The 14,280-nt window shown below is 37.8% G+C and overlaps 1 protein-coding gene across 9 annotated transcripts in view; it reads right to left on the minus strand.

Annotated features, from left to right (window-relative positions):
* Positions 1-14,280, minus strand: part of ncam1a (neural cell adhesion molecule 1a) — a 765,634-nt gene that overhangs the window by 175,209 nt on the left and 576,145 nt on the right. For all 9 annotated transcript variants that reach the window (XM_051932379.1, XM_051932377.1, XM_051932380.1 and 6 more), the window contains exon 3: positions 10,032-10,106. In XM_051932379.1, the coding sequence (XP_051788339.1) occupies positions 10,032-10,106 (75 nt within the window). The remainder of the gene's footprint in view (positions 1-10,031; positions 10,107-14,280) is intronic.

Here is a 14,280-nt window from a genome sequence, read left to right on the forward strand (position 1 = left end):
GTAATTGTTATGTCAGCTTTGTGCAAGATTTTGTGAAGTATTTAGGAAAGAACCATAAGATTAGATTTAGCCCTTTCTTTCAGAATGATGATATGAGTATTTGGGCCAGTTAAGCCTAAGGAATTTGAAGTAAATAAACAAGTTCTTGGAATATACAATATTAATAACAATAACTTCTAAGTGACTCTGCCAGTCACCCATTTATTAACAAAGTCTTGCTTCCTGGACCCAAAACTTTTCTTTTTATTTTTACATGCACTTTTTTGTTTGTTGCTTAAGAGCAACCATATTTTTCAATCAACCTTGCTTTTTACTCAGTGAATACCTCCATCTCTTTAAATCTAGAGATCTAATCACATATTAATAACAGAAACATTTTAGCAATTGGAATTTCTTATGCAAACAATGTCACCAAATCATCATTCAACAGTCCACTTATGTCCAGCTCTAGTGCGTACCTAAATAAATATAGACCATCCACCATACTAAATAATCATGCCTTTAGGCTGTTACACAACACAAATATGTTCATTCAAACCAGACTCTAATAAAAAAATATCTACCCATCTGTGTCCTACACCTTCTTATTTCAATTCATATTCTAAACGAAGCTGGAGCTTAACTGGTGAAGATGGCCTGTCACACCCAGGCGTGGCTCCTACAGTATGCCACATGCTTCCAGGAAAAACTGAGGCTACCAGGACAGGTTTGGAAACTCAATCAAGACATTATTTTTATTTGAAGACAGTATACATATAGCTGCTGTGGCTTAATGGATAAGCTGGTAAACTGTACGGGACGCTCTTTATATGAGAAGACCGGGGGAATGAGCGCACTACCAGGAGTACCTCCCCCGGGACACGAGAGGGCAGCCCCCTGGGCCACGGATTTGGAGCTCAGAAGCTCAACCTGCTGGGGGTCCGTGGTCATCACCAAGGGGCACCTGAAAGCTCCAGAGTCTGTGCATACAGCACTTCCGCCACACCCGGAAGTGCTGCTGGAGGTTAATCATGGGACACCTGGAGCACTTCCGGGTGCACTATAAAGGAAGCCACCTCACTCCATTCAGGGGCCGGAGTCGGGAGGCAGAAGATGAGGTTGCGAGTGAGGAGTGGAGGTGGCAGAAGAAAGGATTGAGTGGAGTTGGGTATTGGAGCACAGTATTGTGTGCAGGACATTGAAAATAAATAAAAGTTTGTGTTCTGGACATTCTGGGTCTGTGTGTGTGTCTGTAGCCGGGCTATCTTCTACAATGTTAATAATATATGTTAAGGAGACATAGAAAACTAACTAAGTCAATAGAAATATTGCATCTCAGCAGGAAAAGTCCTGGATGGGACAAAAGCTAAGTAAGAAGAACTTAAGTAACATACCTTTGAGCAAACAAAATAAATAAATAAAACTATTTGAAAGAAATAGAGATCACCTTCTTGAAGATACCACTGCTGCCACTACTACTACTAAGGCTGAGATGACTTGCTTTCATGTGATCCAGTCTTTTGTTACATGTTGAGTCTCACCCCAGGTTCACCTCCTTTTCTTCATATGTTATTGTTGTCAAACCTGTTTTGGCTTCCCTTGATTCCTCTTTCCAAATGGTGTTTTTTTGAGAGGTACTTCTAGGATATGATCTTAGTCTATTTTCAACACTAGCCAAATCAGATGCTGATGTTTGATCTCAAGTGCTACACTCTGGCATCATTTTGCTTTGACATTGAGTTAATAATCTAAGTTTTTAAATCATTTCTTTTATCCAAGCCAAAAACACAACCATAAAGAAGAACAAAATGAAACATTAAGGAAGTTTTCCATTAAGGAGAAAACAAACTATAAAGATCGGCCCATGACACCCATCTCCTCCCTTATGAGCCTATAAAGAAAATATATTTTGCCATTTTACTACTGAACCCATTTTGAGTCACTATATAACCTATACTACTGTACTTGCCTTTGGGATTTGGGAGAAAAACTAAAGTACCTGGAGCAAAAACAATCCATTACAAGTTTAAGACTGCTAAAACACTCCAAGATTCCAGCAAAACAGTATAAAATAGGTTCAGAAAACAAACATTAACGTACAAGAAATCTCCATGTACTCAATGAACAAGGTAGGAAAGCATCAATGGATATTTGTAACATTTGAATTTCTTTTCATGAAGCCTTAATCTTTATTAACTTATTTAATGTTTAGATGATTTATTTCTTGCATTTTTTGCATATTGCTCTTTTTTATACTGTTTAACGGTCACTGTTCTGTTGCTTATAGTTGCAGTCTTGACTGATGCTACTTAATGCACATCATTCTGTCTATTACATCACTGATTGCCAATGCCATTTAGGATAGCGGCTTTCAGCAACTGTTATCCTAGCATTGGGATACAAATCAAATCAAAAAATTTCTCTCCCATTTTCCTTTGTGTTGGAGACCTTGTTGCTTATAGGACTACAGTATGTACTTTTAGCTGTGTTGATTATGTGTTTAACCTTTTGGGTTGGGCAGCCAGTTATTGTACCTCTCAGTGATGCCTATATTTTTGACTATTCTTTGGTCTTACAATTTAAAACTACTTCTTTCCTGATTGTATTTTCCAGAAGGCATTTGCCTAATGGCAGCCAGTTCTCACCTTGGCATTACAGTTCTCTATGATGACCTTTGTACTATAGTTGATTTGAGGTATTCCTACAGCTAAGGTTAAGTGTTACAAAAAGATATATAAATGTAAGAAGGAATGATTTATTATGTTTAAGAATATACAAGCTCTGAGTGAGCTGTAATTTAGTTTCTGTTCAACTTTAGCAGAAAAAAAGAAAGTAAAGGTTTTCAGGTCTCAGTGGAGAGGCATCTTGGCTCTTGTGCAGCCTGGCACACACACACTCTCCCATTTTTCACAACACCACTCTATGCATTGGAGGTAGTACCATTGTGTTCCAGTCCTGGTCTAGTAAAGGTATTCACACTCTGGGTGAAACTATATATTTGATAAATCAGGCCTTTTCAATCCCCTCATCTACTTTTGACTCTTACTTACAACTTAGATCTATCTTTGAAACTAGAGGGGCTTCAATCTCTTCTACTCCTGCTTCAGATCCATCGCATAGTTTTTCCCCTTTCCGAACCCCAGTATCAACATTATATTCAATGTTTTGTAGGACATACCACCACGCTTTGTCAATGAAATCTGTTTGTACCTGAGATTTTTCCTATTCCTCTTCTGTTTTTTGGAATTTGTTTTTCTAAAATGTCTCATTGGTATCAAAGATCCTTACTATCAGCTAACCAAATTTAAACTTGTTCACTGATAACATTTTACACCCAGTTAAATTATATGCTTATGGACTGTCCTCTGATTCCAATTGTCACTTTTGTTACATGAACACCTCAAGTACCTTTATGCATATGTTTTGTGAAGGCCCTTCTGTGTTCACTTTTTGGTCTGGTGTCTCACGTTTTCTTACTTCTGTTCTCTCTATTAACACATCCAGCAGAGGCTATTTGCTTTAGGGACAAGTGTAGTAAAAGTGTCCCTTGCCTCTCACTGGAAATAACCCGACTGCTTCTTTCTTCCTATCTGGAAATCTTTTTTAAATTTTATTCTTTTGGAACGGTCAGCATTGAGAATCAATGGGGCATCTGACAATAACATTGATAAATGGTCTGATTTGAAACAGCTAGCTGGTCTGATTTTGGAAGCCTCAAGGCCCCAGCTGCAGCCCTAATCCTTAGCTAATTTTGTTCTTAACGGGGTTGATGCCATGTTGTTTCCTTACCTGCTGGACCTTGTTGGCTCCTTTGTTCTTTTAATTGTTTTTTATTTTGAATGTAAAGTGTTGAGGTGGGTTGTGTTAAGAGGTGGTGGGGTGAAGTGGTGGGTGAATGCCAGGCATTGGGTTTTTATTTTAATTCTTGTCATACTGCCTTATGTTTTACCTAAAATGTCTTGTATTTCAGCAAAAAAAAAAAAAAGTTTTCCAAGTCTGTCTGAGATGCACAAGGATAGAGAGAAGAGGAACAACAGGTATGCCAAAGGTTGTAGGTGTCCTTTTTTTACTATTTTTGGATATCTTTCCTGATGTGACTTAGCAAGTCACTCCAAAATAGAGATTTTCACACACTGATACTTCTTGTTTGGTCTATTTTCAGGTTTGAATGGAAAGTAACAAAAACAGTGATTCTCTCAGGGCTGAATTCCTTAAAATGCCCATTTAATTGAGATATTATAAAATGTTACCAGCTTCTTTGGATGTACATGCTCAGCCCCACTGATCCAACATGTGTTTGTGCCTTTAATGATGATTAGAAGCTTGAGGGAAGGATAGATACACAGGCAAATTTCTGACTGTATCCCACAATAGCGAGCAGAAAGCCTCTGTTTACATGCATATCATCAATGGAAATCAGCAGTGCTGATCGTACTACCATAATAATGTGTCATTACTGCCACAATGGGTAATACTTCTTAATTTATGGTTGTCATTAGCAGTTTTATCACTAGCATTTTCAATGACTCATCTGTGAAGAAATGCTACATTGTGCATCTCACAGTCCCATAAATCTTTCTGTAGGTCTAATTAGAAAAAATATCAGTTCTATAGGGTGTTTGGGCTATGCTATTGTCTTTACAATATGGGCATTAACAGCTTCTTCTTCAGAAAATTGCTCCAAATGCTAGCTGTCAGTTGATGAGCACAGGAATTCCATTAGCTACTAGGCTGATTATCTTATTAATCAAAGCCATAGTTTAGAACCATTAATATATTCACCTTAATATGTCCTTCAGAAAGAAATGCTAGCAAGCATATGGGAGATGGACACAGGCTGACAAAAACCTTGTGGTGGTTAACATGGGACAGGTGGCTGCATTTCTGGAATGGCAGCTTGGCCATGTAATAAACAACATCAAGGAACATAGTTTGATTATGAGGTAATCACTAAAGGTGATGTAGTAATTGGTGGTCTTAGTGCTCAGGGCAGTCACATTACTCACCTCACCTTCTCTGCCCCACTTGATTTTAAGGGTGGCTTAACTGGATGATGGTGGTACTTGTCTTAACCAAAAAAGTGACTACAGTAATCCCTCGCTATATCGCGCTTCGCCTTTCACAACTTCACTCTATCGCGGATTTTATATGTAAGCATATTTAAATATATATCGCAGATTTTTCGCTGCTTCGCGGGTTTCTGCGGACAATGGGTCTTTTAATTTCTGGTACATGCTTCCTCAGTTAGTTTGCCCAGTTGATTTCATACAAGGGACGCTATTGGCAGATGGCTGAGATGAAACCCAACTTACTTTTCTCTTTCTTTTGCGCTGACTTTCTCTGATCCTGACGTAGGGGGATTGAGCAGGGGGGCTGTTCGCACACCTAGACAATACGGACGCTCGTCTAAAAATGCTGAAAGATTATCTTCACGTTGTGATCTTTTGTGCAGCTGCTTCCTGAAATGACATGCTGCACGGTGCTTCGCATACTTAAAAGCTCGAAGGGCACGTATTGATTTTTGATTGAAAAACAAACTCTGTCTCACTTTGTCTGCTCCTGACGGAGGGGGTGTGAGCTGCTGCCTTCAACAGCTTTGTGCCGCGGTGCTTCACATACTTAAAAGAAAAACAGCCCTATTGATCTGTTTGCTTTTCTCTCTATCTCTGTGACAGTCACTGCTCCTGACAAGCACTCCTTTGAAGAGGAAGATATGTTTGCATTCTTTTAATTGTGAGACGGAACTGTCATCTCTGTCTTGTCATGGAGCACAGTTTAAACTTTTGAAAAAGAGACAAATGTTTGTTTGCAGTGTTTGAATAAAGTTCATGTCTCTCTACAACCTCCTGTGTTTCTGCGCAAATCTGTGACCCAGGCATGACAATATAAAAATAACCATATAAACATATGGTTTCTACTTCACGGATTTTCTTATTTCGCGGGTGGCTCTGGAACGCAACCCCCGCGATGGAGGAGGGATTACTGTATATCAGGTACTGGACTAGATGCTGAGAGAACTGTATATAGATTGGGAATTTTTTATTTGGCGTTGGTACTGCCAACTACTTGTATAACAAACTGACAAATGGTTTCCTGATGAAGTAAAATCCCTCTATTTGTGCTACGCAGTGATTTGTAGCATATAGTAGCCCTGACAACATTTTTCTCACCCCCAAACCCACTAAAACTCTTTTTCCAACTGTTATGTGTCCCCTTGACACCAAGCATTTTATTGTCTATCACCAACGTATAGGGGGTAAGTACAAGGTGCAGTGGCACACATTGTGCATGTACTGTGAACAGGACATTCAGTGGGAGATGGTGATAAGGGTTCTCTTTCTATTAGTAAGATATCAGCAGCTAAATTCCACTGTGGCACCACCTATGCTCAGTTAATAGTAGCGGCTACTAGACACAGAATGCTAGTCTGATGACGTGGGAGAAAGTGTGAACAAACACTCTAATGGGAGAGAAGAGGGAGAGAGGGAAAGAAAGAGAATCAGAGGGTTAACTCGTGTTTGTTAAGTTTCATTACAAGAAAACTGTGGCACAAGTTAGTATGGATAACTAGGTTACAGTTGAAGTGTGATAAGTGGTCCGGGGAACTCTGAAGATTTTAAATGAATAATCAAGATCCAAGATTGTGCAGGCTCAGGAAATCGGTGCGGGTGTACATGATGCCACTGCTCCAGGGATGATTGAAGTGTTTGGCTGATCGCACACTCGTGTGCAACTGCGAGTGGGTCAGTCGGATGCCGTATTCACATCTCGGTGTGGGCAGAGGTTCACACTTGCACACAATCAAGCCAATATGAGGAGTATACAGTGGAAGACAGAAGATCAATGAAAGAAAAGAACATGAGATAGAATAAGAGTTGGAGGTTTAAAGGGAATGGAGAGAAGGACAGAGAAAATGTCAGAGGAGGCAGGTTCATGAAGGGCCAGTGTGCGGTTGAATGGATGCAGGCAGCCAGGAGGAGAACCTCGAGGGAGAGTGTATGACAGGTGCTCAAAGGAGATGAAGAGAGTCACTCTGGTTGAGCAGCTTTACGTAGTGGGAATGACCCGTTGCCCATGTGGACTCCTGCATAAGGCGGAGGAGTGACAGGGGGAATTGCAGAAGGGAGGCTTAGCTCGGCACCCTGCTGGGGCCACAGACGGCAGCAAGGACCCGAGTCTGAATTTAGAAGTTTGGCTCTGCCTGTCAGCAGGTCATCTCCTCACGCTGCTGGATCCATACAAGATAAGCTAGGGAGAGGTCGGCTTTTAGAAAGAGAGGCACCAGGGCTTGTTTTTTAAAGTAATAGTTTTCTGCCATGTGGATTTTTCATACCTCTAATTTTTATGGAATTATTTATTGCTTTTTTAACCTCCACATGATTTTATGGATTACTTATTTAAGATGTGAATCACTGCACTCTTGAAAATTGTTTTGGATTACTTTAATAAAAACACCTAACACTTCTGCACCGTCCCCTTGCTGCATGTGAGTGCCCTCATTTGACTTGCTTATCACTGTTCATGACTATAAACAATTTGGGTTCAAGAGGCTCCCAGAAGCAAGAAGGGAGCATGGACCCAACCTGGACCATCACATGAAGAAAATATTTAATGACCTGGCTAGTTTCACAAATCTTTTGATGTGTTCATTTGATATTACTGAAACTGACAAAAACATGCATGGTACTAAACAGATGATTGTGAACTATCAATATCCAGCAACAAAAATAGCTAAAGAGAAAACTGACATCAAGAACTTTTGGCCAATACAACTACTGCTGATTGAGATGGAAGCCAGATTGTGAGGATCTCCTGATGCAGTGAAGCTGGATAATGATAAAGTTCAAGGTGAACTCAGAATTGTGGCTCGTGTAAATATTAAACAATGACTGGAAAAAAGAAAAACAACTTTTGGAGTGACCCAGTCAGAGCCAAACGTTAACCCAATAGAGATGCTGTGGAATGACCTCAACAGATCCATTTACAGCAGATATCCTAAGAATATGGCTGATATGAAGCAGTTTTGAAATTAAGAATAATCTACAATTACTCCTGAATTCTGTGTAGGTCTGATCTGCAGCTACTGGAATGGCTTGTTAGTGGTTACTGCTTCCAAATGAGGTTTGACAAGTTATTAAATACAAAGGTTGACTTATTTTTTCCACAGCACACTGTAAATGTTTGATAGGTGTGTTCAACAAAGACATAAAAGATTAGAATTGATTGTCCATACTTGTGGCTTAGATGAAGATCAGATTAGATATTTTATTTCATAACAAAATGGCATCATTAAATTGCATTTCATTTTCATTAAATGCGTAGTTTGTTACTACTGACTAGGCTATAGTCCATTAAAAGAAACCTTTCCACTTTAATGTTTTCAACATTTGCAGAGCTGAATTCTTTTCTAATTTATACATCACTTTGTAATTTGAATCTCTAGAATCTTTAGAGTTTTCTCACTTGATTGATCATAATACATTTTCACTCCTGTTATGAAATTAACTTTTTGAATTTTTGGCAGTGTAACACTTTTCCAAAATACTCCATACTTGCTGTTACTCTTTCAACACAAAGGCCATCTTTGTGTCTAGCATTTAAGAATTTTAGAGTATAAAGTATAAGGGTAATCCGCATGAGGGCTTTCTTCCCCGACATTGGAATGCATTCCTGAAAAGACTGAAATTCAATTCTTATTTTACTACAAAAACAATAATAAAAGGATGATATGTCACTGACTGCACAGTAAAGCAAATGGAGCTGCCCACCAAATTCACTGCAACAATTGCAATCCTGATTCAGAAATAACATGCAGTTCTTAATCATAGAATAATCCTTTGCACTAAAGTTAGAATTTGAATGCTAAAATATTTAAATTCCCTTTGATTATGGGTATATCTAAAACAGGCAACGACCAAAAGGTTACTTTATGCATTTGCCTGCTTATGGAACAAGGTAAGCTGCCGCCATTAAGGGTGGAGCAGGGAAAAAATCATTAACGTATTTAATTGTAGATTTTACCAGAAAATTATTGTTTTGCTTGCTTGTTTTGATAAAACTGCTTTTCTTTGTAGAAGAATTTGCTCTCTACAAGTCAGGCTTCAGTTTAATAGGGTACTACAATTTCTGTCATGCCTAAAGGGGCTCACTGCCATAAAGTCACAGTTAGTGTATTCACGTAAGCATGAAAAAATTATTTTTGAAAATGGAAATATTGAATCAATCAAATTGAATTTTAAGAAAAGGAACTTGTACGTGAACCAGTAAGTGAGAAGCCTTGTAATGCTGAACATATCACAATGATTTCAACACAAAATGATGTAGTTGAATCTCACTATACTATATCTAAGTTCCATAAAAATACTATAAGTACAAATGATGTCACAACTGTAAGGGTTCTAACTTTGTCAAATCAAAAGTGCTTCTTCTTATAATCATGGAATGCAATAAAAAGCCATTTTCATATACTTCGTCTTATATAATAATTTGCACCATAGGTGCGACAATATGTTTCCAGTTATCTTTATCTGGTCACCACAATGACTTCAGGTAGACCTCTCCCATCATTTTGCTGGTCATCTCAATGATAATTTGGGAACATACCCAATTAACTTAGATTAAATAGTAAATCACATACACAAGGACATACGGGACATATGAGTCTTATAGTTGAAGCAGAAACATTATACATTTGGAAGAAAATTAGCTATTAGCTAGCCAAGTAAAACACATGGACTGAATGATTTCCACTCATTTGTTAAACCTTTGATGGTCTTATATACCTTAAATGGATTCTCACAATAACCACAGGAGCACCCCACTTTCAACTGGTCCCCATAATGACCATTGGTACACTATTTCCATTACCTTGATTACCTTCTTTACTTTTTACTACTCTGATCTCCAGACAATCTACCAGCTTAGCTCAAGACTCAAGGTTCATTGTCACCCATTTTGATAAAACCACTTAATTTCCACTGAAGCCAAGAAGAGTTCTTCATAAATGGTTCAAAGCTCCAGTCACTAGCCAGAAAAATAAAAGAGGCACTCACCTGCACACTGAAAGAACTTGGACTCTCCAACACTGACTTCCCCTTGGTGTGGAGAAATGGTGATTTGTAATGGGGCTGAAAAAGATAAAACAAAAGAAAGCTGGTTGTGACCATGACCATCATCATTTCATATTAAACATGATCTCCATTTAAAAACAAGATTTTGAAAGAAGACAAGACACAGCAGTAAAATATTGTTCAGGTTGAGTGCTGATTCATGGACCCAGTGAAGCCAAGCTCTTTCAGGAATTCAAATACTACCTGAGTTATTATTATAATAGAGTATATAAATACAGTACATGTGAACCCATTAATTAAATGTGCCCCAATATTATTAAAAGATGTGCTTTGAACAAGTTCTCTTTAGAAAACCTGATGGAGAAAACACTATTTTTTTTGTTGGATTAACTACACGTAGAACAGTGAGATGTCTAACGAGGTAAATAATTTTACTTATCACATCATACCTTGGATTTAAGTACATACTTGTCTTTATTTACATGCTTAAAAGACCCTGTCATGCTCACCAGAATTCACTTCTGCAAGCATTAATTGACTCCAGACAGGAAATGATATAGTTCAGAAATCCTGATCCAAAAGATAGCTAGTATTTATTGAAAATCTGAATAATACCATCAGCTTGACCATTTTATCTGTCACATGCTTCATCCCAGGTGAGATTTGAGGACTGCCAAAGGCTACAAAAGTGTGACCAAAGACAATGTCTTTGCATGATGAAAGGGTATGCCACTGGTGTTTTTGATTATTTTATTATATGAGTGTCAGAGATAAGAACTCACAGTAGTGAAACTGGCATTGTAAGACAGACAATGGTCAATTGATTGGGCAAACATTCTTTTACATATAAAAAGTAGAAATTATGGTCTAGAAAGAAAAGAATAAACTGAAGAATTTCTAACCAGGAATTATCACATTTACTGTATAAGACTGAGAGAATCTTTCCTTTATTTTTATGTGAAATACAGATGATTAGTTCAAGCAATCCTTATTCTTAAATACAATGGCCATGCTGCAGTGGAAGAGTGTCCTTGAAAATCAATGCAACATCTAAATCAGGAGTTCAACAAGTGTTGAAAAATTTTATGTATATAAAATACCTGCTATTCTAGTTTTAACAACTACAAAATGGTGCTACACCACTAAACAGTCTAATTACAAGTCTTTGTAGTGTATCATTTCTGGAAAAAATAATTTCAAACACAATGTAGTAATGTAGTAACCCCAATCTGGAGTTTCAGGGATATTTGATAGTTGGTAAGTCCAGAATGTTTTAAATACCTCAGGTCATATTACCTTTATTAAATAGCGATATTTAGTGCTAGGGTTAGGTGTAGGGTTAATTTAAGTGCACCAAATCCCTCCCAAGCAGCAGCAGATAAGACAAACTCTTAATGTTCCAAAAATGCCTGTCCAATTCATTTACAAAAATGTTGTATCTTGTCATTTAACTAAACAGAAGGAATAACTATGAAATAACCTTCTCTTCTACTTGATGACTGACTACACTGTGACATCTGTGAACTGTGGGTAAAGAAAATCCTAATCAAGGAAATCAGAATTTAGCTGTTTAAAAATTACTAGGTTGAGACAATGGTGGTGGGACAGGGTTGGCATGTGAGCCAAGTATGAATTTTCAGTAAATCAACGTGTGTAGTTTACATCTAATTTAAAAAAAAATCAGCCAGTAAACCTATTGCCTTTGTTTTAACTGCCAAACAAAAAAACGATGATATAGCACAATGCCTCCTTTCTTCACCTCTGTCCTGGATGTCCGGACCAAGTAATCACTAATTTTACAGGAAGAATTGATATTTGATTTATCAGTTTATTGTTTGTGGACATTGTAAATGAAAAGACTACTAAAAAACTACTCATCTCTAGTGGGCACCCCCTAGAGGATAATGAAGACCAAGGCTTCATTTACTATGGTATTTTAGAGACAAGTCACCATGCCTCCTTCAGGTTCTGTGTTTTTGGCAACTGCATACTTTTTAAATAATAACAGATGTTTAATTATGGCATTAAGTGCATGCTTAGGTCAGTTCCACACGAGTTTGCAGGTTAACCTCATACATACCAGACATACCCCACACAGTAGCCTTGGCACAACCGTTGCCAAGTACATATAACGAAGTATATGACTTTCAAATAGTTGACAACCAACTAAAGAAGTGCATAAAATAGAAAACCATAATGCAGCTTTTACAAGGCAAGGTAGGCTAAGGTCACAGTAATGACATCCATTTTATTTTTTAAGAGCTTACAAACCTGCAACCCCCAGTTGCCACAAACCACACTGGCTGCATGTTTATTTATGAGCAGCTAGCTGAAGAAGCCTAGAAAACACTTCTTGATAAGTTAAGTGGTTTTAATTTCTCTACGCCATCCGACTAGCTTCATCAGCCACTTGTCTTACGCAAGGCTTGAGGTCTTTTAGTGTCAAAGCTACTGCTGATTAAAGCCGTTGGGACTGTAACAGACAGAAAATCTGGACGTGTATTAAAGAATGCTTATCTGCATCCTTTGAATAACAGCGTTCAACTATGATAAGTGTTTCAAAAGAGATTTCTGACGAACACAACAATGCAAACTAAACTTAAATTTGAGCATTGTTTCTGCCAGTCATGGAACACACTGACAGAAACATAATGTGCATGACATTTGAAATTTGCCATGTTATTTATTCTATGTGTTATTTAAAAATTGCCCAATATGGTGTTGTATCGTTATTTATTTTAATTAAATTAGATATGGTACTATTAGTTATTGGAGTGGTATTATTCTTATAATTTCCCTGGCATTTAAATTTTTTCTTTATTAAAACTGATCACCAGGACCTCCAGTAGAATGCCAGAAGTATTCACACAGTTAGGTGTTAACCCTGATATTTGAATTTTGTCTTTTTGCTATAAGAGCCTGAACTTGTCAGGAAAAAATAAATAAATAAAATAACAGCTGATGCCAGGTTACCATAGAGACCAGAGAAACACCAAGGAGTACTTCATCAAGACCTACTTTAGATTCTGCCAGTATGCGGCAAAGACTGCTGCTGCTTTACCAGACCCCCATGGTTAGGTCTCAGCTTCTAAGCAAGAGGCTCCAATTACCCCTTTTGAACTTCTGCTTAAAAAAAACACTGACCTCAAAGGGACTGGCAGTTGAATGACAATTCATTATGAATTCAATGCCATATACAGTATGTTATACCTGAAGATGTGGTTGATACTGATAATTCTGAAAACTGGCAAAAAAAAAATCAGTCTTCTGATCAGAGAGTGATTTATTAACCCTGGTCTTTATTTAATTTAGGAGTTCACCTCATCTTTACTAGGCAGAGAATTATTATGTTAACAATTTCATTTTCAAGGGTTTCACTCTCCATCTCTAAAATTATGCCTAACTGGTGATTCTAAACTGGCCCTGAATGAAGCTGAATTACCTGAACAAATGATCTGGAAACCGGGGTAAGGGGTAGGCTGATTTGTGTTTTCTTTTAAATAACAAAAATTATGTATTTTAATACATTCTTGCGTGTCACAATACTCCCTTATAGGTGACAATATTACTGTGAGTGAATGGATCCTGTGACAAACAGCAGTCCTTACAGGGCTGATTCTTGTCTTTTACCCAATCCGGCCAGGACAGGATCAGGCTCTCTCTGTTGCTTGTAATGGAAAAAGCAGGTTAAGAAACCTGATAGATTAGATTCTGATTTTGCCTAAACTTTGTTTGTATCTCACTGACATTGCTCATCAAAAGTGATCACGCCCTTGAATTAGGATTTGATAGTGAATATCATTTCAAAACACTGAACAAATGATGTATATTTATCCCTGAAATATCAGTAAATTCTGCTTACTGATAAAGTGAACAAGTGGTAGGATCAGAGTCTACAACCTTGTGGTTTCAAGCCCAGCATCTTAACAAAATCTCATGCTGCCTAAAATTCCACGAAGGAAACGCAGACTCAGCGATAATATCGCATTGGTGGTGTTCCAAAATTTTGCAAATTTTAGCAAAATTTCAATAGAAATGAAAAAGCAAAGCTGGGTTAGTAGAATTAAATTTTGTATAATGTGTTATTTTGGAGCATGGCAGCAAGATGAGTCAATGACACTATCAGGTGGCAAAATGCAGAAGCTGAGACAGAGATAGCACTTCAGTGAGCAGCTTCTGGGTGTAAGAGAAGTCATTTGCTGCTTTCACAGACACACACACAGAGTTCTCA

Source organism: Erpetoichthys calabaricus, chromosome 9 (genome assembly GCF_900747795.2).
Source record: "Erpetoichthys calabaricus chromosome 9, fErpCal1.3, whole genome shotgun sequence".
Taxonomy (NCBI): domain Eukaryota; kingdom Metazoa; phylum Chordata; class Cladistia; order Polypteriformes; family Polypteridae; genus Erpetoichthys; species Erpetoichthys calabaricus.